Below are 23,780 nucleotides of genomic sequence, written 5' to 3'. Positions count from 1 at the left end.
ACAGCAGCCACCTTCAAAGGCAAGACACTACCCCTTCCACCACCACCACCACTGCCATATTGGTGGGAGATGTTTTAGGAATCAGGAGGAACACGAGGAGTCCCTGTTCTCTGGAAAACTCTAAGCAACCTGGAGAGAAAGCTCTTCTGAGTGACAGAAGTGGCTGCTGTGGGTAGTGTGGGTAGTGACCGTGTGTCATAAATAGGATATGGCATTTCTGAATGTCTTTTAAAGCTATTTTCCTTTTGTTCCACTAATTTAATTTACCAAATGCTCCTGGCGAAAGGGAGGGGGACCAAGATGCTGACTCCACGTTTCCTGGAAAAAAAAAAAAAAAAATCCAACATTCTCTCCTTAAACTGTTCTCAAAGAAACTCCATCTGATTGTTGTCTGCTGGCTCCCTCGGACTCTACCTCTGTCAAAATTCTGACCCGGCAGGTGTGAGAAAGAATAGACGCAGAACTTGAGTGAATACCCACATCTGTTTTTGGGAAAAAGGAACAGAAGCAGCACAGAAGGAAGTAAAAGAGATAATTGCTGGCTTGAACTACAATACATTTTACTTGTGGGCAGAGGGCCAGCTTACAGCAGGCGGAATATGCAGGCCCCATCTTATTGGAATTCAGGGGTGGGCCTGCATTCTTGTCCGGAGACAGCTGTAAACCAGCAGCCCATAGCATCACAATCAGGCACCGAGTTTTGTCAAGGAATGCTGATATGTACAGAAGCAAGCTTTGTCTGCTTCAACTGCACCCCTGCCTGGTGAAATGACAGTCAATCTCTGATTCCAGATGACAAGAACTGGATAAAAACTTAAAACAAATGGCGACCTTTCAAAAGATTAATTTGTTTACCAACAAAATGCTCCCTCTTTGTCATCCGAGATGGGGGTGACCTTCACTTTCTCATATCTAGGCTGAAAGGATGCTGACTATACTCATCTGTTAACTCCGGCTCAGCAATTATTCCCTTTTTTATTTTTAGTGACAAGAAGGGTTTATTAATTCACTCTGCTTCTTGTTATGGTTTATAAATGCAACAAGCTCATTCTGAATTACTGCAGTGTAACATCAATTTGTTTAAATCTAATTCTGCTACCATTGCCAAATTACGTTGTGACTGTAATTGTGGCCATATGCATGGGCTTAAAACACAATCATGTTTTGAAATAGTCCTTCTTCCCCACCCCACCCCTCCAAACACAGCCCCCCCCCCCCGCCCCTTTCTTCTGGTGCTTCTTCTAATCATTTGACACGAACACAATTGCCTCACTTTTCATTACTTTATCATTTCAGAAATGGATGTACTTTCACGAGAGAGATTACTATGTACACCCCAAGTGAAACAGTAAAGAATGAAACTATGATTTGTGAAGTGTGGTTGCTACCCAACTAAGTTCGTGAAAAACACCGCATAACGTATGACTCATAAAATCGAGAAATCATAATAGTATTAAATTCAACCTCATGAATAAATAAAGGATTCTAAGTTTACATTGCATTATATATTTATTTATTTGGAAAGTGGGACCAAAGAACTGCATATAACTCTACAGCAACTCATATGTTGCCAACAAGAAAAATGGTTTTACGATTCTTTTCTAGGTCATAACAGTTATAATCAGAGTTATTTGTGCAGCGATTCAAAGCAATGTTTTGTTTGGCTATTTTGTTATGCATTCATAATTGTTCTTTTAAAATTCATGCTAACAGATACATGTTTCAAGCCTTGTAAGAAACCTTTTTTATTTAAGTGAAATAAATCAAAGTCAAATTTTGTGTAGCGTGTTGCATTGGAAAGTCTAACTGGAACTGCATGTCAGTGAGGAAGTACAAAGCTGATTTATCAGAGATTTCTTGTCTCTCCCTGCCTTTGAGGCTCTACTCTAAAACCTGTTAGAGGGCTCTTGTGGTTATTGTATAATTTGGCAGATTTAAGATATTGGAAAAAATCATTAGTGAGTTCCACTTTTAGTACTTTTTTGGTAAAAGTACTGATTTTACATATAGTAACAGGATATAAAATTCTGAAGGCGTGCGTGTGTGTCTAGGGTATATGTACTTTCAATGCTCTAAAATCTCTGCACCAGCCCCTTTATGATCAAGAAGGATATACTTCTCATAAAATGGAGAAAATACCAGTTTCTAGGAACTAATCATGTAAATCAACTACATATTCAAATTTGCTCTGTCAAAAATGTCAAAGATTATTTACAGGCTTTTGACAAATTTCATAAGAAGTAAGAAACACATGGCCCTCGGCAGCCAAATCATCATCCCCTTGGAGTGTTTAGAGTAGCTCTAAAAAGCGATTAGCCTTGATGCTGCCTTTCTAATTAACTATACATCACAACACTAGACACATCGCTTCAGTTTGGGGAAGGGCTTTCAAAAACATTTTTGTTAAGTGGTAAATCACGACTGTATCTGTTCCCAAATGCTCTATGTGATTGTTTAAAACCAATACCGGAATATTTCTCTAACGGGACTTTTGGGCACAGTGTTTCTTTTTTTATAAATCCAAAATGAAAATACTGATTTTCAGTTACTACCATCATATATACATATAACAACACGAAACGATAGTATCAACTATTTTGATTGAAGTGCTAACAGTCAGATTGAGCAAAATGTATATAAGGTACATACATTCTGAAGCCCTCTGGTGTAGATTTTCGTGGAGTCAAGTTTAGTGGGGAAAAAAAAGGATCTTTAATACATCAAATGAGTGTATATTATCTATATATCATGCACGGCAAAGTGCTTTCCCAAACCCTCTGTGTTTGAAGTTCATGGGCACAATAATCAAAGCACTCATCCTCTTAGGAATTAAGGAAAAAATATAACAAATGGCTAAGGTTCTGCCCCAAATTTTGGATATAACTTTGAATTCTTGTTTATGTCTGAATTGTCACTCACATTCATTAAAATCAAGCATAATCCTCTCTAACTCTAGAGATGTGCCTTTTTAAACTTTGATTCCATACTCATCAGGAAAAGTTTGCTGGAAATGCAGCAGTTGCCTTGGGCTACAAAGCCTCAGCACTCCACCAGCTAAGCCAATATTAATTCTAGATTGAAGGAGGGGAACCAACAACAACACAAGAGAAATCTGCTTCCGTCTGTGCAGCCAGAGAAATAATATTTTTATTTCAAGGGCTTTGGGCTCATGGGAAGCAGATAAAAACCCTTTCACATTATTCACAGTGACATTTTAAATAAAGTTTCAGCAGAAATAAAAATATCTAACTTTCTGGTTATTTCTTAGGCTATAGAAGTATTTCTGTGATAAAGTGCTCTTAAGCCAAACCTGTTAGAATAACATAAAGCACAAAGAAAGAAACTAAAAAATATATTTCAGAGTTACACGAATGAAGTAGGCAGATGAAAATGTCTGTGCAGGAAATTTAGAAGATTAATGCTGGTTAGAAATGGTTTTGCAATCTAATTCTAAAATGCACCTTTTTTTAGTTTTGATTTTCCCAAAGTGTACATTTAAGAGCTTTTGAGAGAAGCCAAAGGTTAAGAATGTGTTTACAAATGTATAGGTGTCACCTCAGTGGTTGTTTTCAGTATTAGAAATAATCACAAATCAAATAATTTCTCAATGAAAATGAAGCACTACTTTTAAATCTCCTAAGAAAAACCCACAACATAGAAAGCGCAATCCTTGCAGCCAGTCAATGGCAAATATAGGCACAGACTCTGAGATCACTTAATGCCAATTTCCATTTGATTATTCTTCCCGCCCATAATTTTGCTGACAGAGAATGAATCCATACTTGCTTCAGATTTAGAATAATATTCTTAATTTTTATGTCCTGGATGATTATATGCCATTGAAGCCGATACAATGCTGCTGTATTCTTTTTTCTGGTGGTAAGCCAACTATCGAAGAATAAAATATGTAAAATTTCTCTATTCATTCTTTTTGTTGTTAAATTATTTCATCCTTGTTAAAATTATGATACCAGATTATTTAGGAACATCAGCTAAAACAGAGAAATTTGAATGGGCTACAAATAGATCTTTAAAAAAATAGATTTACACAGTTTTAATCATTTGTGATTATAAACAGGATGAAAGCCTCTCCATTTCATCCCCCCAAAATTCTAAGGATCAAAATCTTTACTTAAAATCTACATTGTATCTTCTAAAATATCTGACTTTTGATTCTTAAAAAAAAATTAAGAGCTCATTAAAATAACTCATTACTTACATATGCTTTTCTCTGATTAATATATGGCAAACTGATTCCATAGTTCGCATTTACAGCAGCTCTGTGGTGAATGTTTTCAGGATCCTGCATGATTTTTACATTCAACCCTATCTTTCGCTGAAACAAAGAAACAATGAAACTTTCATGCTGAATGAACAAAAATGCTTACTGACATAAATATTCTCAAAGGAATGTGAAGTTCTTTGAAAATAATTATTTTAACGTCATTCTTATTGCAAAAAATTATATATATATATACATATATATATAGGCTGCTAATTGGTCTGTTTATTCACAGAAAAGGAACTTTCTGTAGATTTTCCTCTGTGTATCCTATTACTCGAACAAATATATCCTTGGACACCACTCATTTGCTCCAAAATAATACCAGAAGCCAACCAAGGTGGACAAAGGACCAGATTACCTGGTCTCGATTTATTTTTAGCTTTCCAGGTCAAGGATTTTGCCAATGAAATCTATACTACAAATACACAGGTAGAGGGCTCTCTTGGTCTGCTAATGTGGCCACTTTCCTCAAGGGACATTTACAGGTAAATCTCACTTTGGACTGGTGAATTTACCGCAACACATTTATTTACTCCTTCACAGGGATCTTGCTATCTATAGGAAAAACGTGTGCGTTCATTAGAAAAAAATAAAAGGATGGCGCTTGAACCAGGTGTTCCTCATTTTAAATAATTCAAATTAGTTACTGCTGAGATGCCTAACTATAAACCACCAGAGAAGATAGTACAGTGGTGGTGAAAAAGAGGAGAGAGCTAGGTTCCAGTCTTGCCTTCCCCTGGACTGCTTGCGTGTTACCTTGGGTAAGTCACTTTCCTTCTTTGAAAGTCAGTTTCTTTGCAAAATGCAGCAATTAGACTTGAGCGTCTCTTGAAGAACTATTCACCTTACCCCTACCCTCCAAACTCTGCCCTTACCCTCCTCCGCCCCCACACCCCCTGCCATACACACCCTCCCCAGCTTTGGCATTCTATGATTTGGTGCTCAAAGGTAAGCTGACACTTAAATTTGACATTACCGAGAGTTTCTGAGGCCATGTGATATAATTCACATACTATAAAATTCACACCTTTAAAAGTAGGTAAGTCAGTGGCTTTTAGTATATTCACAAAGTTGGGCAAACACTACTACTAATTTCAGAACATTTTTCCTGCCCCACAAAAGAAACCTCATACCCGTTAATAATCACTCCCCATTTGCTCCTCCTTCTGGGCCTGGCAACTACTAGTCTACTCTCTATCTCTTAGATGTACTCATTCTGGGCCTTTTATAAAAATGGAATCCTAAAATACCCAGCCTTTGTGACTTTTTGAAAAAGGAGGTGTTGTGAGCAATTAAAAAAAAATTTCCTTTGAGAAAGTCTTAGTTCTGGGGGTGATCTAGTGCAATTGTTAAGATGGTTGTGGCAATCAGGAAGATTAGTTCATGAACTAGTTATTTATTTGATCATACACATTCATAAATGGGCTGTGCCTAAGGTCAAAGTGAGGGGGAAGCCTCCAGAACTACCTACGGAATGTGTGGCTGTCCAGATAAGTTATTTTTTAACACAGACTCCAAACCTTTTTTTTTTTTTTTAATAGCAGTTTTTAAGCCAAATCTCTAAATAACTGCCCTCAGCTGTCCACTTTATTTAACCCGTGCAGGGATACAGGTTGCAAGTAAAGCATATCTCTTTCCTTCTCCTGAAAGTACAGGGGCTGCAAAAACAATGCAGTGCCTATTTATAAACCGCTTTCCTTCTATGGGTAACCCACACTCACAGCACTACTCCAGGGCTTTTGCATGGAAGCGGAGTGCTTCTTTTATTGAAATTAATACCTGAACATAATTTTTTCTTCTTAATTAAACTTTCAGAATAATTTCCATCCTACTAAGGATTAGGAAATTGCTAATATGTATTATATTGACTGGATGTGGTTTCTGTAATTAGAGTGTTTTTAAAATGTGAACCCAGGATACACTGGTGGTAATAGCTTCATCTATCATGTCTAAGCTTTGTTAGAACTTTTTAATTCTGGAATCATTGGCTCGGTGGGCCATAGCCGTTTTCTTAGTTTTATTATGCTCCATCAACTTTGTGTGGCTATAGTAGTGGTGGAAGGAGGATATTATCAAATACAGAATCATTGGTAAAAGTGGCATAAAATTCAGTTCTCTGCTCCTTTTTGTATTTCTGTGGCAATGGATGTAGATCTTTATGGAAAGAAATCCAAATGGAAATGGAAATCCCAAAGAAAAGACCAAAAGAATTGGCTGTAATACCAATTATGTATTAGTTGGCTTCTAAAGCAATGGGAGAGGTTGTTTAAAATTATTAATATTCTAATATTTACTATTTTGGCACCAAAACATGTGTATACCAAAATAGTAATAACACATGATGAAATTTTCCTTTTAAAAACCTATTAAAAGAGCCTACATTTAAATAACATTGATGTATCAAATGGTTTCACTACAAATCACTACCAAATACATTCATAACCTAAAAGTGTTTCACAGACCACCTATAGAGATATATAGGAAAACACTTAAAAGCATAATCTTCTTTAGCAGACCCAGTAATAAGATTTTTTTCAAGAAAAATAGTTGTCAATTTAAAAAAGAAAAACAAAATCAATCATTCCATTAAGCAGAAGAGCAAACTCCAGAAGATAACTTTTACCAACAGTAAGATGAATATCAAAAATAATTTTCAGAAATTTTTCTTAAATTGATCAAGAAAAGGCAGTGATTTACTTTATGTCACTAAACAATCTAAACCTTGAATTCTCTCCTTTTGATAGTAATTACAAGCAGATATATCAAATGTGACTCTCATTTAGACTTTGGTTTGGAAGAACAAAAGTTATTATCAAAGCCAATTACTGTTTTACCTACATGGCTGCACAGAAGCAGGGAGCTCAATTTTCATCTCATCAGTGATTTTGTGGTATTTATTTTATTACTATGCCTACAAAGCTATCTAAGAAGGAAATAGCTTATGCTATTAAAACGAGGGTTTAAACATAAGAGGCTAAGGTTTCTATTCAAAGAAGTTCTGAATTAAAAACACTAGGCAGCGTGTAATACCAGCTCCCCAGACATGGGCAGACCATAAAATGACATACATCTGAGCAGTAGATCCCACACAGAGTAATCAAAATCGAAATGCTTCACAAACAAAGTTGAGACGGGCTATTTACTAAGTTACAGTATTATCAGCATAACATTATTCTCAACAGTGTTTGCCCCAAGTAATGCCTTCTAAAGTGTATACTGCTTAATATCATATTCCCACTGGTTAAAGACTTCTACTGTTTAATCTTAAAACCAGAAGAAAAAAAAAGGAAGAATCCAGTCACCTTTAACACTCTAATTCTTCCAACCATTATTATATTTAATGGAAAGAATAGACCTCAAATTGTGGTTCAAGCCATGTGGTCTGGATTTCTCATTTGTAAAGCTGGGTAATTATACCTACCTTCACGGGGTTGTTTGTGAGGGACATGACTAATGTACAGTAAATATCTTGCAATGATAAAGCACTACTCAGGAGCCTACTGGCCAAAACATAATGAGTGTAACGGATTGAAACACTTCATATATATAAAGACCCATGAGTTCTTAATGTTTTTCCCCCTCTTGCAAAAAAAAAAAAAAACTACTTGATAAAATTGATAGATTAGTTTGAAAGCAGATAAAGGGAAAGTATCAAGCGTTTATCCTGTGGTTCATCTGAAAAATAGATTTCTCAGAAAAAAAGAGTTGGTAAGGGACAGTTCTTCATAGAACCAATAAATGCAGAAGGAATGGTGGAATTTATAAAAATCACTGCTTTGCAATCCCTAATGAAATAATGTATTTAGGCAAACATCAGTGGTTACTAATACCATTAGAGGAATTTTATAAAGGCTAGATCAAGCCAGTAATACTCACACTCACTGATCAATCTTAACATCTTTAGAAGAAAAAAAGAAATTGCCTCCTGATATCCTGTAAGGGGACGTAAACAGCACCACCTATGACCTATTTCTGCCAAAAAGATGTTACCCGAATCTGGTCAAGCTTTTAGACAAAGCCACTAGTTTACAAGAAATACTAGGGACAGAGGAAAACATAAAATGACACCATGAGATTGCAATCAGCCAAATCCAAACAGCAAAGAAAAACTCAATGACAAATGACCTGGTTTCTTCTGCAGATAAGTGGCATTTTTTAAATGAGGGGGTAATGTTGTGGATAAACTGAGATGCAAATGCACTGTGTGGACCTTATTTACATCTTCATGCAAACATTAGAACAACAATTATAAGACAATTGGGGGAAACGGAACAGGGACTGGGAATTCTCTGGTATTAATATATTGTTAAATGTGTTAGATGTGATAATAGTTATGGGTTTGTTTTTTTTTAAAGTCCTTATCTGAAGTGCTTAAGGGTAAAACGATACAATTTCTGGGATTTGCTTTAAAAGATTGCACCAAAGGGGTACCTGGGTGGCTCAGCGGTTGAGCGTCTGCCTTTGGCTCAGGTCATGATCTGGGGGTCCTGGGATCAAGTCCCCCATTGAGCTCCCCACAGGGAGCCTGCTTCTCCCTCTGCCTATGTCTGTGCCTCTCTGTGTCTCCCATGAATCAATAAATAAAAAAACAAAAGAAGATTGCACCAAAAAATATGGAGGAAGAGATGAAATAACAACTGTAAAATCATGTAACTATTCACGCTGGACGTTGGTACATGGATTTCATTCTATATTTTTGTGTCCAAAAAAACAATTTTTTAAAGTAAAAAGTCGTATTTAAAATTAAAGTGTGATTCAAATCTATTTATTGTTGGGTTATTGTTTCAACTCTAGCGCTGTATGCTTTAGGACAGCCCCTCTTACCTCCCTGCTAGGGTTGGAAGGGACCCACAATTACAGTACCACTTAACTCCAAGCTGCTTCGAAATTGCCCAGCTGCTGCCTAACTGCCTCAGGTTCACAAAACCTTAAGACTTAACTACTTCCAGTCAGATGTGCCCCTCTTGTTTTCTGATTACTATAGGAGTTGAATTGTAGACTATGGGAAACGTTGGGGGAAGAGAGCTAACATTTATTCAGACCCATTTGGTGCCAGGCACTGTAATAGGTGGGTACTGTCCTAATGCACGACTGATTCGCTTTAGTCTTTAAAAGGACCAGAGGGATGTGGTGAGCACCGGGTATTATATGCAACCAATAAATTATTGAAAACTACAGCTGAAACCAATGATGTACTATGTTGGCTAATTGAATTTAAATTAAAAAAAATAATAAAAGGACAAAGAGGGGAGGGCATCTCGATGGCTCAGTCAGTTGAGCATCTGACTCTTGATTTTGGCTCAGGTCCTGATCTTAGGGTGGTGGGATCAAGACCCACGGCAGGCTCTGTGCTCAGTGTAGAGTCTGCTTATGGCTCCGTCCTCCCCCTACTTGGGTTCTCTCTCTCTCTCGCTCGCTCAAATAAATAAAATCTTTTAAAAAGAGAATAAAAGGACATGAGGGAGTATGTGATATTATTACTACTTTACCATTGAGGATAATTAGTTGAGGGACTTCTCAGGGTCCTACAACCCCAAAGTGAGGAGACAGGATTTGATTTATGTCTCGGACTTCAAAGTCTTTTTCCATCATAGCGTGCTGCTGTGTTGTAAAGAAATGTTGGTTGGGGGCACCTGGGTGGCTCAGCGGTTGAGTTTGCCTTTGGCTCAGGTCATAATTCCCGGGGTCCGGGGATCGAGTACTGCATCAGGCTCCCTGTGGGGAGCCTGCTTCTCCCTCTGCCTGTGTCTCTACCTCTCTGTGTGTCTCTTATGAATAAATAAGATCTAAAAAAAAAAAAATGTTGGGTGATACACTCTTGATGCAACTTCCTGTCTGTCTCTCAGATCCTTTACTCTCAATCCTCATGGGCACTGCTTTGGTTTGCCCTCCTTGATTATTACATAGACCTCTGTGATGGTTGCTATGTGGTCTCCTTTCTGCCCATCCATCTTCTGCATAACCTCTAGAAAGACTGAACATTGGATCACTAATTAAGAGATGTCTCTTACCTCTTTCAAATCCCCCAGTGGTTTCCCTTATGGGGGGCATGATCTGGCCCCTTCCTACCTTCCAGCCCCCTTGTCTCCATTCCCTCATGAACATCCATACATTCTCTCCACCTTGTAAGTGAGCTGTTCCCTCTCTGGGAGTGTCCTCTGCTCTCCTCTTCGGTGTCTTCTGGGCACACTTTTACTCCCAAACTTGAGCTCAGGTCAGGTACAACGTCCTCTGGGAGACTTCCCCCTAACCTCCATCTCTCTTCCTCTACTCCCCACAAAAGTCATTCATTCATTCCAACATTTTATTATTACTATTATTTTTAAAGATTTTAATTATTTAAGAGAGACAGAGAGAGACAGGGACAGAGACACAGGCAGAGGGAGAAGCAGGCTCCCTATGGGGAGCCTGATGCTGGACTGGATTCTGAGACCCCAGCATCACTCCCTGAGCCAAAGGCAGATGCTCAACCACTGAGCCACCCAGGTGCCCTGACTGTACCCTTTCATCAGGAAAGCAAAACATTCCCTAGAATCAATCCCCAGGAGACTGCTGCTTCGGTGAGCACTGGACAGATGGGACACGTGGTCATACTTAGCTGCAAGGAAGGCTCAGAAATGAGGGATCTTCCTCATGGTGTGTGCCACCCTGAACAAAACCACAGTTGTCAGTAATGCAGAAGGGGGCATGGGTTTTGGGTAGGGAAGCAACAATTTCTGTCACAGGCATGCAACCTAACCTAGCTAAGAAGGAAGAGGACAGTAAGGCAAAAGTGATAAATAGTGAAATGATGAGAGGTCAGTGAAGGTCCTTACAGTGTTGCAGAATTATTGTAAGGATGTGCTATGCAAGCTGGCAGCCTAGGACACAGAGGGCAGACAGCTGTGCTTGAAACAGAATTTAGAGGTGATGTACTTACTGGTAATAACAAAGCCCCGGCTTCCAGTGTGCCCCCCTAACCCTACCAGAGCATTTTTTCTAAACCTCTATTATGGCGCTCCTCATACTGTAGAATGCCCACCTAGAGACCGTGAGCTTCCCACAGCACAGAGATACGTATGTCTACCATCTAGCACATAGTACCCTTAAAATTAAAATATTTGAAAGAAATAGCTTACCAGTGATGAAAGGCTTTTTTTTTTGTTTTTACTATGTTTGTGTTATCATTACAGTATACCACAGTGCTGTAGTCATCAGGGTATAGCAGTAGCATGTGCCAAAGGTGACATTCTGTCCAATTTTTATGGCACATGGGCCAATTGCTAATTTTATGACCTCTCTCCCTTTGCTATAAACTACCCTCTTGAGTTGGCGGCCAGGGAATGATGACTCTCCTGCATGCCCAGAAGTTAGTATTTCCTGGTAAGCCATGGAGCAAGGCATGAGAAATTTGGAATGCCACCTTTAAAATGTTATTGAACCATGGAATACCATATAATAAAATTTGGGTAGTCTTTGCACTTGTAATAAGTAACTTATGTTTCTGGAGAAGATGCCATAAGTCATAAATATGTAGCTAATCAAATCTTCCCATAGAAATAATATTCTTAGAAGATGTAGTCCTAAGGGGCCCTTTTTGATGCCTGTTTTTGATAGAAATAGCCCCAAATACCACATTTAATCATTTGTTTCATTAGCTATAGATATAGTACATTGTAAAGTATAAACCTCTTTAAAAAATGTATGTGCAAACCAATTGAATAGTAACTGGTTACAGTAAAACAGTATTGCATATGCTAAAATATCATAACGTACTATAATTCTTTTTTTAAAAGGTTTTATTTTTTTATTCATAAAAGACACACACACAGAGAGGCAGAGACACAGGCCGAGGGAGAAGCAGGCTCCATGCAGGGAGCCCGATGTGGGACTCGATCCCAGGATCACAACCTGAGCCAAAGGCAGATGCTCAACCACTGAGCCATTTGGGTGCCCCTGTAAGTCTCCTTTGACACATAAAAATTCCTTTAGAAACTTCCTTTGTTTATACCCCACAAGATATATGCTGGTAGTCCTCCTCCAAGCATAGGACCCACTGATATCCTTCTGAAGGGTCTGAAGTGAAGATCTGAAGGGTCTCATGATTAAGTTTTTACTAAATAGTAATAAATGACCTTGCTTTCAAAATTCCTGAGAGACTTGCACTATCCCTAACCCCTCCCAACTTGAAACTATATAACCGGTCAGCCCTCAAAACCCCAGAGCAGCCCTTTCTGCCCATAGACGTTGTTCTCTGCTTTAATAAAACCACCTTTTTGTACCTAAGACATCTCAAGAATTCCTTCTTGGCCGTTTGCTTCAAACCCCAACCTTGCCGCATCATTCGTACTCCTAAGGCAGGGTCTTTACATGTTCTGTTTCCTCTGGCTGGAATGTTCTTCCTCCAAATAGCCAAAGATATTCCCTCATGTCCATTAGATTTCTGCTCAAGTGTCACCTTACAGATGAGACCATCCAATGTCCCTAGGTTCCTCCCCCAGCTTTTCTCTCACCAACTAACATACTATATATTTACTTTGCAAATCATTTTTTCTTTTCCTGATGACTGCCCGACCCCAACTAGAATGTAAGCTCCATGAGAGCAGAGAGGTTTGGCTGATGCCTAAAGTATCTGGCACATATTAAGTACATCATTGAGGTTGATAAATATTCATTAGCAAATAATAAGAATTGACTCTTGTGTAACAGTCACCCGCATATAGGGCACTGTTATAAACACATTTCATGTGTTAACTCACTTATCCTTACAGCAGCTCTATGAGGTAGGGGCTGTCCTTACGTCCATTTTGCAGATGAGGAATTAAGGCACAGAGAGGCTAAGTGACCCACCAAGGGACGGGTAGGACATGGTGGAGCCAAGCTGTGAACTCCTACTTCTAACCATGATGTTGTCCTCTACTGAGAGCCTACTTAGGGCAGGGTACGGATTATAGCCATGAACTGAACAGAGTATCTCTGCTTTGGATTATTAGAGCCTTGAGAAATAATCGAATACAATGAATATATCTTAGCAGATCCAGCTTTGGATAAAGGATTGGTAAAAGCCATTTGAGAAATAATTGGGGAAATTTAAGTGTGACCTGAGTATTTATTATATTCATAACTTATTTCTCATTTTTTAGGTACGATAATGTTATTGTGGGCAAGTAGGAATATGCTTTTTTTTTTTTTTTGGAATATGCTCTTTTTAAAAAAGACTTTATTTGAGAGAGAAAGAGAGAGAGTAAACAGGGGAGAGAATCTGAAGCAGACTCCTTACTGAGCATAGAGCCTGAAGTGGGGTTCACTCCCACAACTATGAGATCATGACCTGAGGTAAAACCAAGAGCCAGTTGCTTAACCAACTGAGCCCGCCCAGAATATGTTCATTTTTAAAGATCCTGTTAAAGCATTAAGGGGTTAGATGTCATTAGGTATGTATTTCAAAACCTTTCAATAAAAAGCCATTGATAAGAAGCAGTATTTTATTAAAAGTTGCTGTGCTCGTAAAGCCTGGCTTCTTGGGAGAAGACAGAGCTCACAGTGGTTGGCTCATCCACCTGGCATCCAGGTTGGACACCAGACATGTCCCAGACCTGCCTGCAACTACCTTCTCATAGGCAAAACCTGCCACCCACCAACTGCTAAGTGAGGCAGGACTCAGAGCGACAATCTGGGAAGTAACCCTTATCTGCTCTTTTCTCTTTTCTCATCTCTTACCATTTTATTTTTCATAATGTCCAGAGTCCTCAAAACCTCTTTTTTTTTTAATTTATTTATTCATGAAAGACACAGAGAGAGGGAAAGAGGCAGAGACACAGGCAGAGGGAGAAGCAGGCTCCATGCAAGGAGCCTGACGTGGGATTCGATCCCGGGATTCCTGGATCACGCTCTGGGCTGAAGGCGGCGCTAAACCGCTGAGCCACCCCCACCTGGGCTGTCTAAAACCTTTTTGATTAAAGTTTGAGAACCACTTTCTCAATTCAATCCAAAATCACAAAATCAGAGTGTTCCCATCTTAGATACAGATAATGCACAATGCTGCATTGTATTAGATCACAGTTTTTTAGGTTTGTTTGACTGCTAAGGCATCCATTTTATGGAATTAATATAGGGAATAATTCTCGAGCAATGAGATGGGTTTATCTTTCCTGCCCCACAAACAGAACCAACTATGTCATGCTTGTAAGTAGGTCCTTGATCTGAAGAGTATAGGAATTAGCTTGCCAGATACAACAAGAAAATCAAATACTCTCTTGGCCTATGAACTTTTTCTTCTTCTTTTCTTTCCTCCACTTCCTCCTTCATTGTTTTTACTTCAAATCATTTATTTATCTGTACGAGTACACGTGTGCCTATAATCTAAGGTACCCCAAAGAGAGGTTGAGATGGTAGTTGATGTGGAACAAAGACACACTGTAAAGAAAAGTCATCACAATATGGCTTTTTCAAATGTAAAAAAAGATTAATAAACAATTCTCTTTTTTTACAATATTATTGACTATATTCCCTATGCTGTACTTTTCATCTCTGTGACTTACTTTTTATAACTGCAAGTTTGTACAACTTAATCCCCTTTATTTTGCCCATCCTCTATCTACCTCCCCTGAGGCAACCACCAGTTTATTCTCTGTATTTAAGAGTCTGGTATTTGTTTGTTTACTTGGTTTTTTAGGTTCCATATGGAAGTGAAATCATAGGAGATCATATAGTATCTGCCTTTCTCTGTTTGAATTATTTCACTTGGCATAACACCCTCGAGGTCCATCCATGTTGTCACAGATGGTAACATCTCATTCTTTTTTAGGATTGAGTAATATTCCACTGTGGGGGGGGCACACACCACCTCTTCTTTATCATTCATCTGTGGATGGACACTTGGGCTGCTTCCATATCTTGTCTATTGTAAATAATACTGCAGTAGACGTAGGGATTCATGTATCTTTTTGAATGAGTGTTTTCATTTTCTTTGGGTAAATACCCAGTAGTGGAATCACTAGATCATATGGTATTTCTATTTTTAACTTTTTGAGTAACCTCCATACAGCTCTCAGCAATGGCTGCACCAATTTACATTCCCACCGACAATACACCAGGGTTCCCCTTTCCTCCACATCCTCACAACACTTGGTTCTTATCTTTATGATTCTCACCATTTTGACAGATGTGAGGTCATATCTCATTGTGGTTTTGATTTGCATTTCCCTGATGATGAGTGGTATTGATCATTTTTTTCATGTGCCTGTTGGGTGTCTGTATGTTTTCCTCAGGAAAATATCCATTCGGGTGCTCTGCCCATTTTTAGTTTTTATGTAATGCCCATTATTATTTTTTTTAGTGTTTCATTGTATAAGTTTTTAAATATATTTTGGATATTAACCCTTTATCATTTGCAAATATATTTTCTCATTCAGTAGGTTGCCTTGGTGTTTTGTTGATGGTTTCCTTTGCTGTACAAAAGTTTTTTATTTTGGTGTAATCCAAATAGCTTATTTTTGCTTTTGTTTCCCTTGCCTAAGGAGACACATCTAAGAAAATGTTGCTAAGGCCAAAGTCAAAGAGATTACTGCCTATTTCCTTCTAGGAGTTATATGGTTTCAGGTCTCACATTTAGGTCATTAATCCATTTTAAGTTTATTTTTGTGTATGGTGTGAAAAATGGTCCAGTTTCACTCTTTTGCATATAGCTGTCCAAAGAAACAATTCTTAATCATGACTTGGAATTATAATTGCGCAACTCCTAATTGTTGTGTAAGTTTTTTGGCATGAAGTGGAATTCCAAAGATAGTTATCTACTTTTGAGAAAGAGAGCTTAAAGAAACAACTGGGGTTTACCTAGTTGAACAGGTTGGCAGTAGGCAATTAAAGGTGGCAATATCCCAGTTGGATTTCACTGCTACTTAATAATACAAGCTTTTAAGTTGGTATAGTAGGCTTGCAGGAACAGCTGGCAAAACAGCACTGTTTGTCATTGAGTTTACAATGCAAAATTAGGGCTGTCTTGTGTGTCAGTGGTTATGCATTTTTAAGCAGATGTCACTGATATTAGAAATAAAACAACAATAGGGATCTAGGCCCAGGAGGTAAAGTCTGGGTAGGAAACAGTTCGTGCCCCTTTTAAATGAAGCTCACCCATGCTAACAGTATTTACAAGAACTCCAGGGTTATGTTCAACACATAAGATTTCTTATCTTTGTGATCATTTGCCAGGATTCAAAACTCTTTCGGGAAAATAAATTTCTGGTGATAGTTTTTTTTTTTTCCCCTGGAATAATAATAGCAGCCATATATTCTAAATAGTCCTAATTTCAGATAGTTTGTTTCATTGGCCTTATAAACCAGAGAGCTCTAATCTTCCACTTGTGGACCAACAGTGATCCTCGTGAGATTCTTAAGAAAAAAATTTTTTTAACAGAGGCAGAGAGTTAATAGTAAGGAGATAAGAAATTCAAGCTCCCTTTATCAAGGCATTCTGTGTTATCAGGAGAGCCTTTATTATTATCTGGTGTCTTCTTATCAACGATCTAGCTCCACCAACTAGAACACAAGCTCTGAGAGCAGGGACCTGGCATCGTCTATCACAGTGTGTCTCTGACAGTTCTTGGCACATAGTAAATACTCCGCTGAACAACTCAATGTAAGAAGTACAGTGATGAAGGTAGAAGCAGGCTGCTTTGGGAATGTAGTGGAACCTGGACTGATTCTACATGGGGGTGAGCACACCCTAAGAGGTCTCTACGGTTTCATTTCTTCATTCAACAAACATTTATTGAGAATTCCCTGGCAATGTATAGTAACAAACAGACATGGCTCCTGCCCTCATTAAGCTTATATTCTAGTGGGAAAATAGACATTTAAAAAAATCTAGTTACAAATTTTGTCAAGTGTGATAGAGGAAAAATATGGGTAACACCGATGTAAAAAAGGGTATCATGGAATGGCTGCAAAGTTTGGTGAATATACTAAGAACCACTGAATGTACACATCAAAGGGTAAATTTTATGGTATATTAATAATACCTCAGTGAAGCTATTATTTAAAGCGGGGGTACCACAGTGCTTATCGCTGTATTTCTGGGCACACAATCCTGGCTCTGACACTTACTAGCTGTGTCATCTTGGTCAATTTCTTTAATATTTCTGAATCTTGGCTTCTCCATCAATGAAATGAAGACAATAATAGCACGTCCCTCTAGGATCTTTCTGAAGGTTAATCAAGTTAGTGTTCCTAAAGCACTGACAGGAGGTGAGCTGTTACCACTTTTGCGGAGTTGGGGAAGAAACAGGAATCCAATTGCAAGAGCCTCCAGCAGGTAAAATCAGTAACCTCTTGGGCTCTATCCCTTGCCACCTGGAAACTTGCCTTCCAAGGGCCCTGTTCAAAACTTCTAGCTTTGCACAATGGCAGCATGGTAGCCATTGGCTTATCTGAGACGCAATTATTGCTAGTTAAAAAATTTGAAGGCACTGTGTTTTGATATATTTTGCGTTCTGAAGAAAGCACTTTTGTGATAGAAACTGACTGTGCCATGAACATATCTGAAACACCAGTGGCATGTTTTCTCATTTAGAACACAAAATAAATTTCCTGCCTTTACTCTGAAAAGGTTTTATTTTTTCCCTAACAGCTTTATTGAGACATATTTCATATACCTTAAAATTACCCTTCTGAAGTGTACAATTCAATGGTGTTTAGTAGATCCACAGAGTGGAGCAACCATCACCACTATCAAATTCCAGAATGTTTCATCATCCCAAAAAGACACTTGATATATCCATCACATGTCCCTCCTCAGCCTCCCCTCTCTCAGACTCCCCAACCACGAATCCCCTTTCTGTCTCTATGGATTTCTCTATTCCTACCTTTATTTTTGGAAAGGCATGTGGAAATGTACCATGCTGTCTTTGGGTTTGCCAAAGTTTACCCTCAGATTCTAGAGGGAAAACAAATGATTTCTGATCAATTACAGCTGGAAGCAACCTAAGTTTAAAAAAAGAAAGAAAAAGAAAATTTAAAATTGAATTTAACAACCACAAATTGTAATTTGCTTCCTAGTTAAGTTAGATTTTACAGGAAATATCCTAATGGTAATTACAATAAGCTAGGTCAACTTTAGCATTTTTACCATTATAGAACCGCACTTGTTTTATTAAGCAGAGCAACTTCTGAGTCTGATGATGACCACTATAACATGAGTGAAAAGCTCTATCTCTGGCTGAGGTTGTATGACCCACGACTGACATAATTACTATACTATAAAATATAAAACATTTTTTGGTAGAGAAAAATCCAGCATGCTGTATTTTGTTTTGTAAAACTAAATTACAGAATGGCCGATGCTAAATATATTCAACATGCTGGTCCCTAAGCAGTTAGCACTTATATTCTTTAAATTTCTGCTATTTTATATAGTTTCAAAGACTTGGGGATCAAAGGTGGTGAAAGGTCCTCCTTATTAAGCAGTGGGCAGCTCCATGGGAGTGCAGTGTAAAAACAAAGTTGTAAGAACAACTGTGTAATGTGTGTCTTAAAACTTTTCATTTGAAAGCAGACCTTAAAATGGTCAAAATAATTAAGATCAGTTAAATTCAATCTCTTGACTCTACTGTGATGTCCATGTTTGTAAAATCATCATTAAGAAAAATTTGTGGGGATGCCTGGGTGGCTCAGTGGTTGAGCATCTGCCTTTGGCTCAGGTCTTGATCCCAGAGTCCTGGGATGGAGTCTCGTATCAGGCTCCCTGCAGAGAGCCTCCTTCTCCCTCTATGTCCCTACCTCTCTCTCCATGTCTCTCATGAATAAATAAAATCTTTTTTTAAAAAGATTTCAAAAATCTTAAAATTTTAATCTAAAATTTAAAAAATTTTAAATCTTTCAAAAATCTTTTATTCATCTCACACACACACACACACACACACACACACACACACACACAGGCAAAGATACAGGCAGAGGGAGAAGCAGGCTCCATGCAGGGAGCCCGATGTGGGACTCGATCCCTAGACACTGGGATCCTGCCCTTAGCCAAAGACAGATGCTCAACTGCTGAGCCACCCAGGTGTCCCTAAATAAATAAAATCAAAAAAAAAAAAAAAAAAGTTTGTGGACTCCTGACTTCATTTCAACATGAAGTTATTGTGAGGATGGGGATGATAAGAAAAAGCTGAACAAACTGAAAAGCAATTCTTCTTTGATCTATCAGAGAATTGGGATCACAGGGAAAACTACTGCCCTGAAAACTGGAGAGAAACAAAGACACATGGACAGACCTGGATAAAGTTACAGAGTGGAAGCCTCCTGCTGGAACTGGAATTGGCAAGAACAGTTTAACTTTACTTAACAAATTGCCAGAGGCTCAGTGTGCATTAGCTTGAGCATTAAAAACTCTGAGGGGGTAAAAAAACAAACCTCTGAGGGGCTGGGGGTGCCTGGGTGGGGCAGTTGGTTAAGTGTCTGCCTTCAGTTCAGGTCATGATCCCTGGGTCTTGGGATCAAATCCTGCATCGGGTTCCCCACTCGGTGGAGAGTCTACTTCTCCCTCTCCCTCTGCCACTCCTCCATGCTTGTGTTCTTTCTCTCAAATAAATGAATAAATACAATCTTTAAAAAAAAAAAAATCACCAAACAACTCTGAGGGTCCAAGCCTTGGTGGGTGGGGGGCAGACTTGCCTAAGTTTTACCTCCAGGAACCCCACCATGTTCTTACCATTAAGTCTGAGAAAAATCCCCTCCTGCTTTTAGCAGTGGGGAGTGAAAATAAATCATTTCAAACTACTCCCAGAGAGTTCTGTCCCTTGTTCTGTTCTCTGTATTAAAGGCCGGCTCTCAAGGAAAATTATTATCTGGCCTGAGAAAGGGCAACTAGCTAACTCCAGCCCCCTCCATTCTTCCTGTCTCACCTCTGAGGGGGATACCAAGAAAGACTTGTGAAGGTAACAGTCTGGAGGAACAGACCCAGTTAAAGATGGGAGGCCAGATCAAGGAGTATTGAATGTGTCCCTCCAACACCCTACATCTACAGGCATATAGATCTTCTGTGTATAACAGAAGATCACAGATGAGAGGACTTCAAGGCTAGGAAAGAGTTTCTAGGGAAAGAAAGGAAAGAGTTTCTAGGGAAACTCTTATTTAGGAAAGAGTTTCTAGGGAAATCCAAAGACCACAGGAGGGACAAAAGCAAAGACAGCTGAGGAAATTGAATTGTCGGACACCTACAGTTACAGTAAACACAGTACAACTCCTAGCCAGGTAAAGGCCTACTTACCTCCTACTCAAGGCCTACTCATCTCATTTCCTATTACCCAATTCATCATGTCCAGCTTTCAAAAGAAGTGATAAGGAATGCTAAAAGTCAAGGAAAAAAAAAAAAGTCTAAAGAGACAGCAAGCATCAGAATCAGATATAACAAAAGATTGTGGAGTTATCAGACAAGGAATTTAAAATCACTCTGATAAATAGGCTAGGCCTCTAATGGAAAAAATGTAGATGTCATGCAAGAGCAGATACATAAGCAGAGATATTGAAATTGAAAGAATATAAAGGAAATTCTAGAAATCAAAAACACTAAGAGAAATGAAGAATGCTTTTCATGGGTTTATTAATCGACTGGGTACAGCCAAGAAAAGAATCTGTGAACTTGAAGAAATGTCAATAGAAACTCCTAAACTGAAATGCAAAGAGAAAAAGGAATGAACAAAACAGACCAGAATGTCCAGGAACTGTGGGACAATTATAAAAGGTGTAACAGATATATACTGAGAACATCAGAAAAAAAAGAAAGGAGCAGAAGACATATTTGAGTAATAATGGCTGAGAATTCTCCAAAATTAATGACAGATACTATATCACAGATCTAGGGAGCTCAGAGAATACCAAGCTGGAATAGATCCTAAAAAATTATACCTAGGGCATATCCTATTCAAACTATGAAAAACTAAAACAAAATCTTGAAAGAAGGCAAAGAAAAACCCCAACTTACCTATAGAAGAGAGACATAAATTATATCAGACATCATAGCCATGCAAGCAAGGAGAGAGTTGAGTGGACTAATTGAAGTACGGAAAGAAAAAACTCACTAACCTGGAATTCTATATCCAGCGAGACTATGCTTCAAAGACAAAGGGGAAATAAAAACTCAAATAAACAAAAACTAAGGGAATTCTTCGCCAGAGACCTGTCTTGCAAGAAATGATACAAGAAGCTCTTCAGAGAGAAGGAACACAGGATAACAGGATACACAAAACAAAAAGAAAATTCAGGAGCTTCACGAACATTATGTCCTTCCTTGGGTCCTAGGGCCCCTAACTGGCCTGCCTTCTTTCCAAGCCTTCATATGTTTTATATCTAATGTCCAGGCTTTTTAGCTGTATTTATCAGAAGGAATAGGGGCAAGTATGTCTACACCATCTTCCTAGAGGTGAAACTCTCTTCATGTATTTCTTATGAATCTTTTTAATTCTGTGCATTACGTATTTAGAAGTGAGTTTGAAATGAGATACAATTTTGCATTCTGCTTTCTCCCCTGTCAACATACACTGTGAGGACTTTCCATGTCATTAGAATTTCTTGGGCAGTATCAGTTTTAAACTTTTTAAAAAGATTTTATTTATTTGACAGAGGGAGAAGCAGACTCCCCACTGAGCAGAGAGCCCGATGCAGGGCTCAAGCTCAGGAGCCTGTGATCATGACCTGAGCTGAAGGCAGATGCTGAACTGATTGAGCCACCCAGGTGCCCCTCGGACAGTATCAGTTTTAATAGGTATGTAATGCACACATAAGATGAGCTATAGATTGAATCATGCTTTTACTGTTAACCTTGAAGGCATTTCCACATTTATTGCTATAAAATAGAACACCAAAGTAAACAAACTTATACAGAGGTCCACGTGTCTTATTTCCTAGGAGAAGTTCCTAGAAGTACAACTAAATTAAAAAATGACAATTTTGAAAAGCTCTCACACCCATTGAGAAATTGCCTTTAGGGGCTTTGGGCCAACTTAACCCTTTAGTGATAGAATCAAAATATTCCCATCCTACTGCCACTTATCAGCTCTGAGTTTGAGGATGGTTTAAATCATCTGTTGTCCTAATTTGTAAGAAAAAATAGTAATACATTGTTTAGTTGGCATTTCTCTGGTTTCGCAGTGAGATTATACATTTTTCACCCTCACACAGTTATCTGCATTTCTATCTCTGTGACTTAGTCTGTCAATGTCCTTCTATGTCAAGTTGGGTTTTTTTTTTTTTATTGGCATGAGCTCTCTTTCTATGAATATTGGCAATTTTTGTGTTATATCTATTGCAAATGTTTCCCCAGTTTGTTAGTTTTTCATTTTATGCTGCTTTCTATTTAAAAAATTCCTTTTTTGTTTAAAAACATTTCACACCCACTGAGAAGTGGAAAGAACAGTTCACATCCACATGCCCTTCACGCAGATCACCAGTGTTACTTTCTTGTTCCCTGTGCTTCACCTCTCTCTGTGATTAGGATGTAGTCATAGTCTACATAAGTGGGATTTGTGTACTTCCATGTAACAATCCACAATGAATGGGCTCCGGGACGCTTCATCAAATGAGGAAAATATACCTTCTGATACACACTCACCTTGCAACACAAACGCCTTCGTTCCCTCTCACTGATGCTCACTATTACCTATTTGCTATTTCCCCTTCGCAAACGCTGGCATGACAGAATATAAAATGGAGATTTTGGTGTGGTTCTGATCATGTTGGTACAGATGGTAGTCACCCTCCCAGTGTCAATAAGCAAAGTGTGGTCGTTATGAGCAGTGCGAACAGATATTATAAGCAATAAAATCCATGAAAGCCAGTCATGTGAGAGGAAGAACCACACGTTGACATAGGAGAATCACTGACAAAATGGGGATCATAGTGGTACATATTTTGAAAACAATACAAAGGCTTGTTGAGCTCTTTGGAGGAAAATATGCCACTTCTGATAATGTCCTCATCACTGTCTTCATGTCTGCTGGGAAAATCTTGTATTTGCTGAAATCCATCGTTATCACTTTGTGTCCCTATTTTTTGTTTCTACTGGACAAAATGACCAGGTTTTCCTTTCTTGTTGAAAAGAAAACCATCTTTTGTGAAAATGCTGCTTCTTGGTTTTCAGGCAGCCTGAAATGGTGTGGGAGAGTGTTCAACCACAGACAGGTGACCAGACTTGAGTCTGGGCCTCATTACTCATGACCCGCACAAACTGGGCCTGCTGTGTTCCTCAGTATGCACATCTTTAAAAGTAAAGGATCAGTATCTGCCTCATAGGGTAAAATAAAGTCCTTTGTATAACTGTTAGGTATTATGAAGATATTGGTGACAATGATGAAATTCACAATAATGATAAAAATGAAGATGATGATTATTGTATCTGGTCTGTTCTAAATTATTATTATTTTTTAATGATTTTATTTATTCATGAGAGAGAGAGAGAGAGAGAGAGAGAGAGATAAAGGGAGAGACATAGGCAGAGGGAGAAGCAGGCTCCCTCTGGGGAGCC

General features: G+C 38.5%; 1 protein-coding gene across 23 annotated transcripts in view; it reads right to left on the bottom strand.

Annotated features, from left to right (window-relative positions):
• IQCH (IQ motif containing H) overlaps nucleotides 1-23,780 on the bottom strand; it is a 214,043-nt gene that overhangs the window by 174,762 nt on the left and 15,501 nt on the right. For 19 of the 23 annotated variants that reach the window (XM_072809304.1, XM_072809305.1, XM_072809308.1 and 16 more), the window contains exons 4-5: nucleotides 18,127-18,244; nucleotides 4,220-4,336 (exon numbers count right to left, since the gene is read on the bottom strand). In XM_072809304.1, the coding sequence (XP_072665405.1) occupies nucleotides 4,220-4,336; nucleotides 18,127-18,244 (235 nt within the window). Of the gene's footprint in view, nucleotides 1-2,648; nucleotides 3,889-4,219; nucleotides 4,339-18,126; nucleotides 18,245-23,780 lie in introns of those variants that run through there. The other 4 variants (XM_072809324.1, XM_072809306.1, XM_072809312.1 and 1 more) reach the window with 4 other exon arrangements.

This window comes from Canis lupus, chromosome 32 (genome assembly GCF_048164855.1).
Source record: "Canis lupus baileyi chromosome 32, mCanLup2.hap1, whole genome shotgun sequence".
Lineage (NCBI taxonomy): Eukaryota > Metazoa > Chordata > Mammalia > Carnivora > Canidae > Canis > Canis lupus.
Note: the sequence above shows the minus strand (reverse complement) of the source record. Positions and strands in the feature narration are given on the sequence as shown.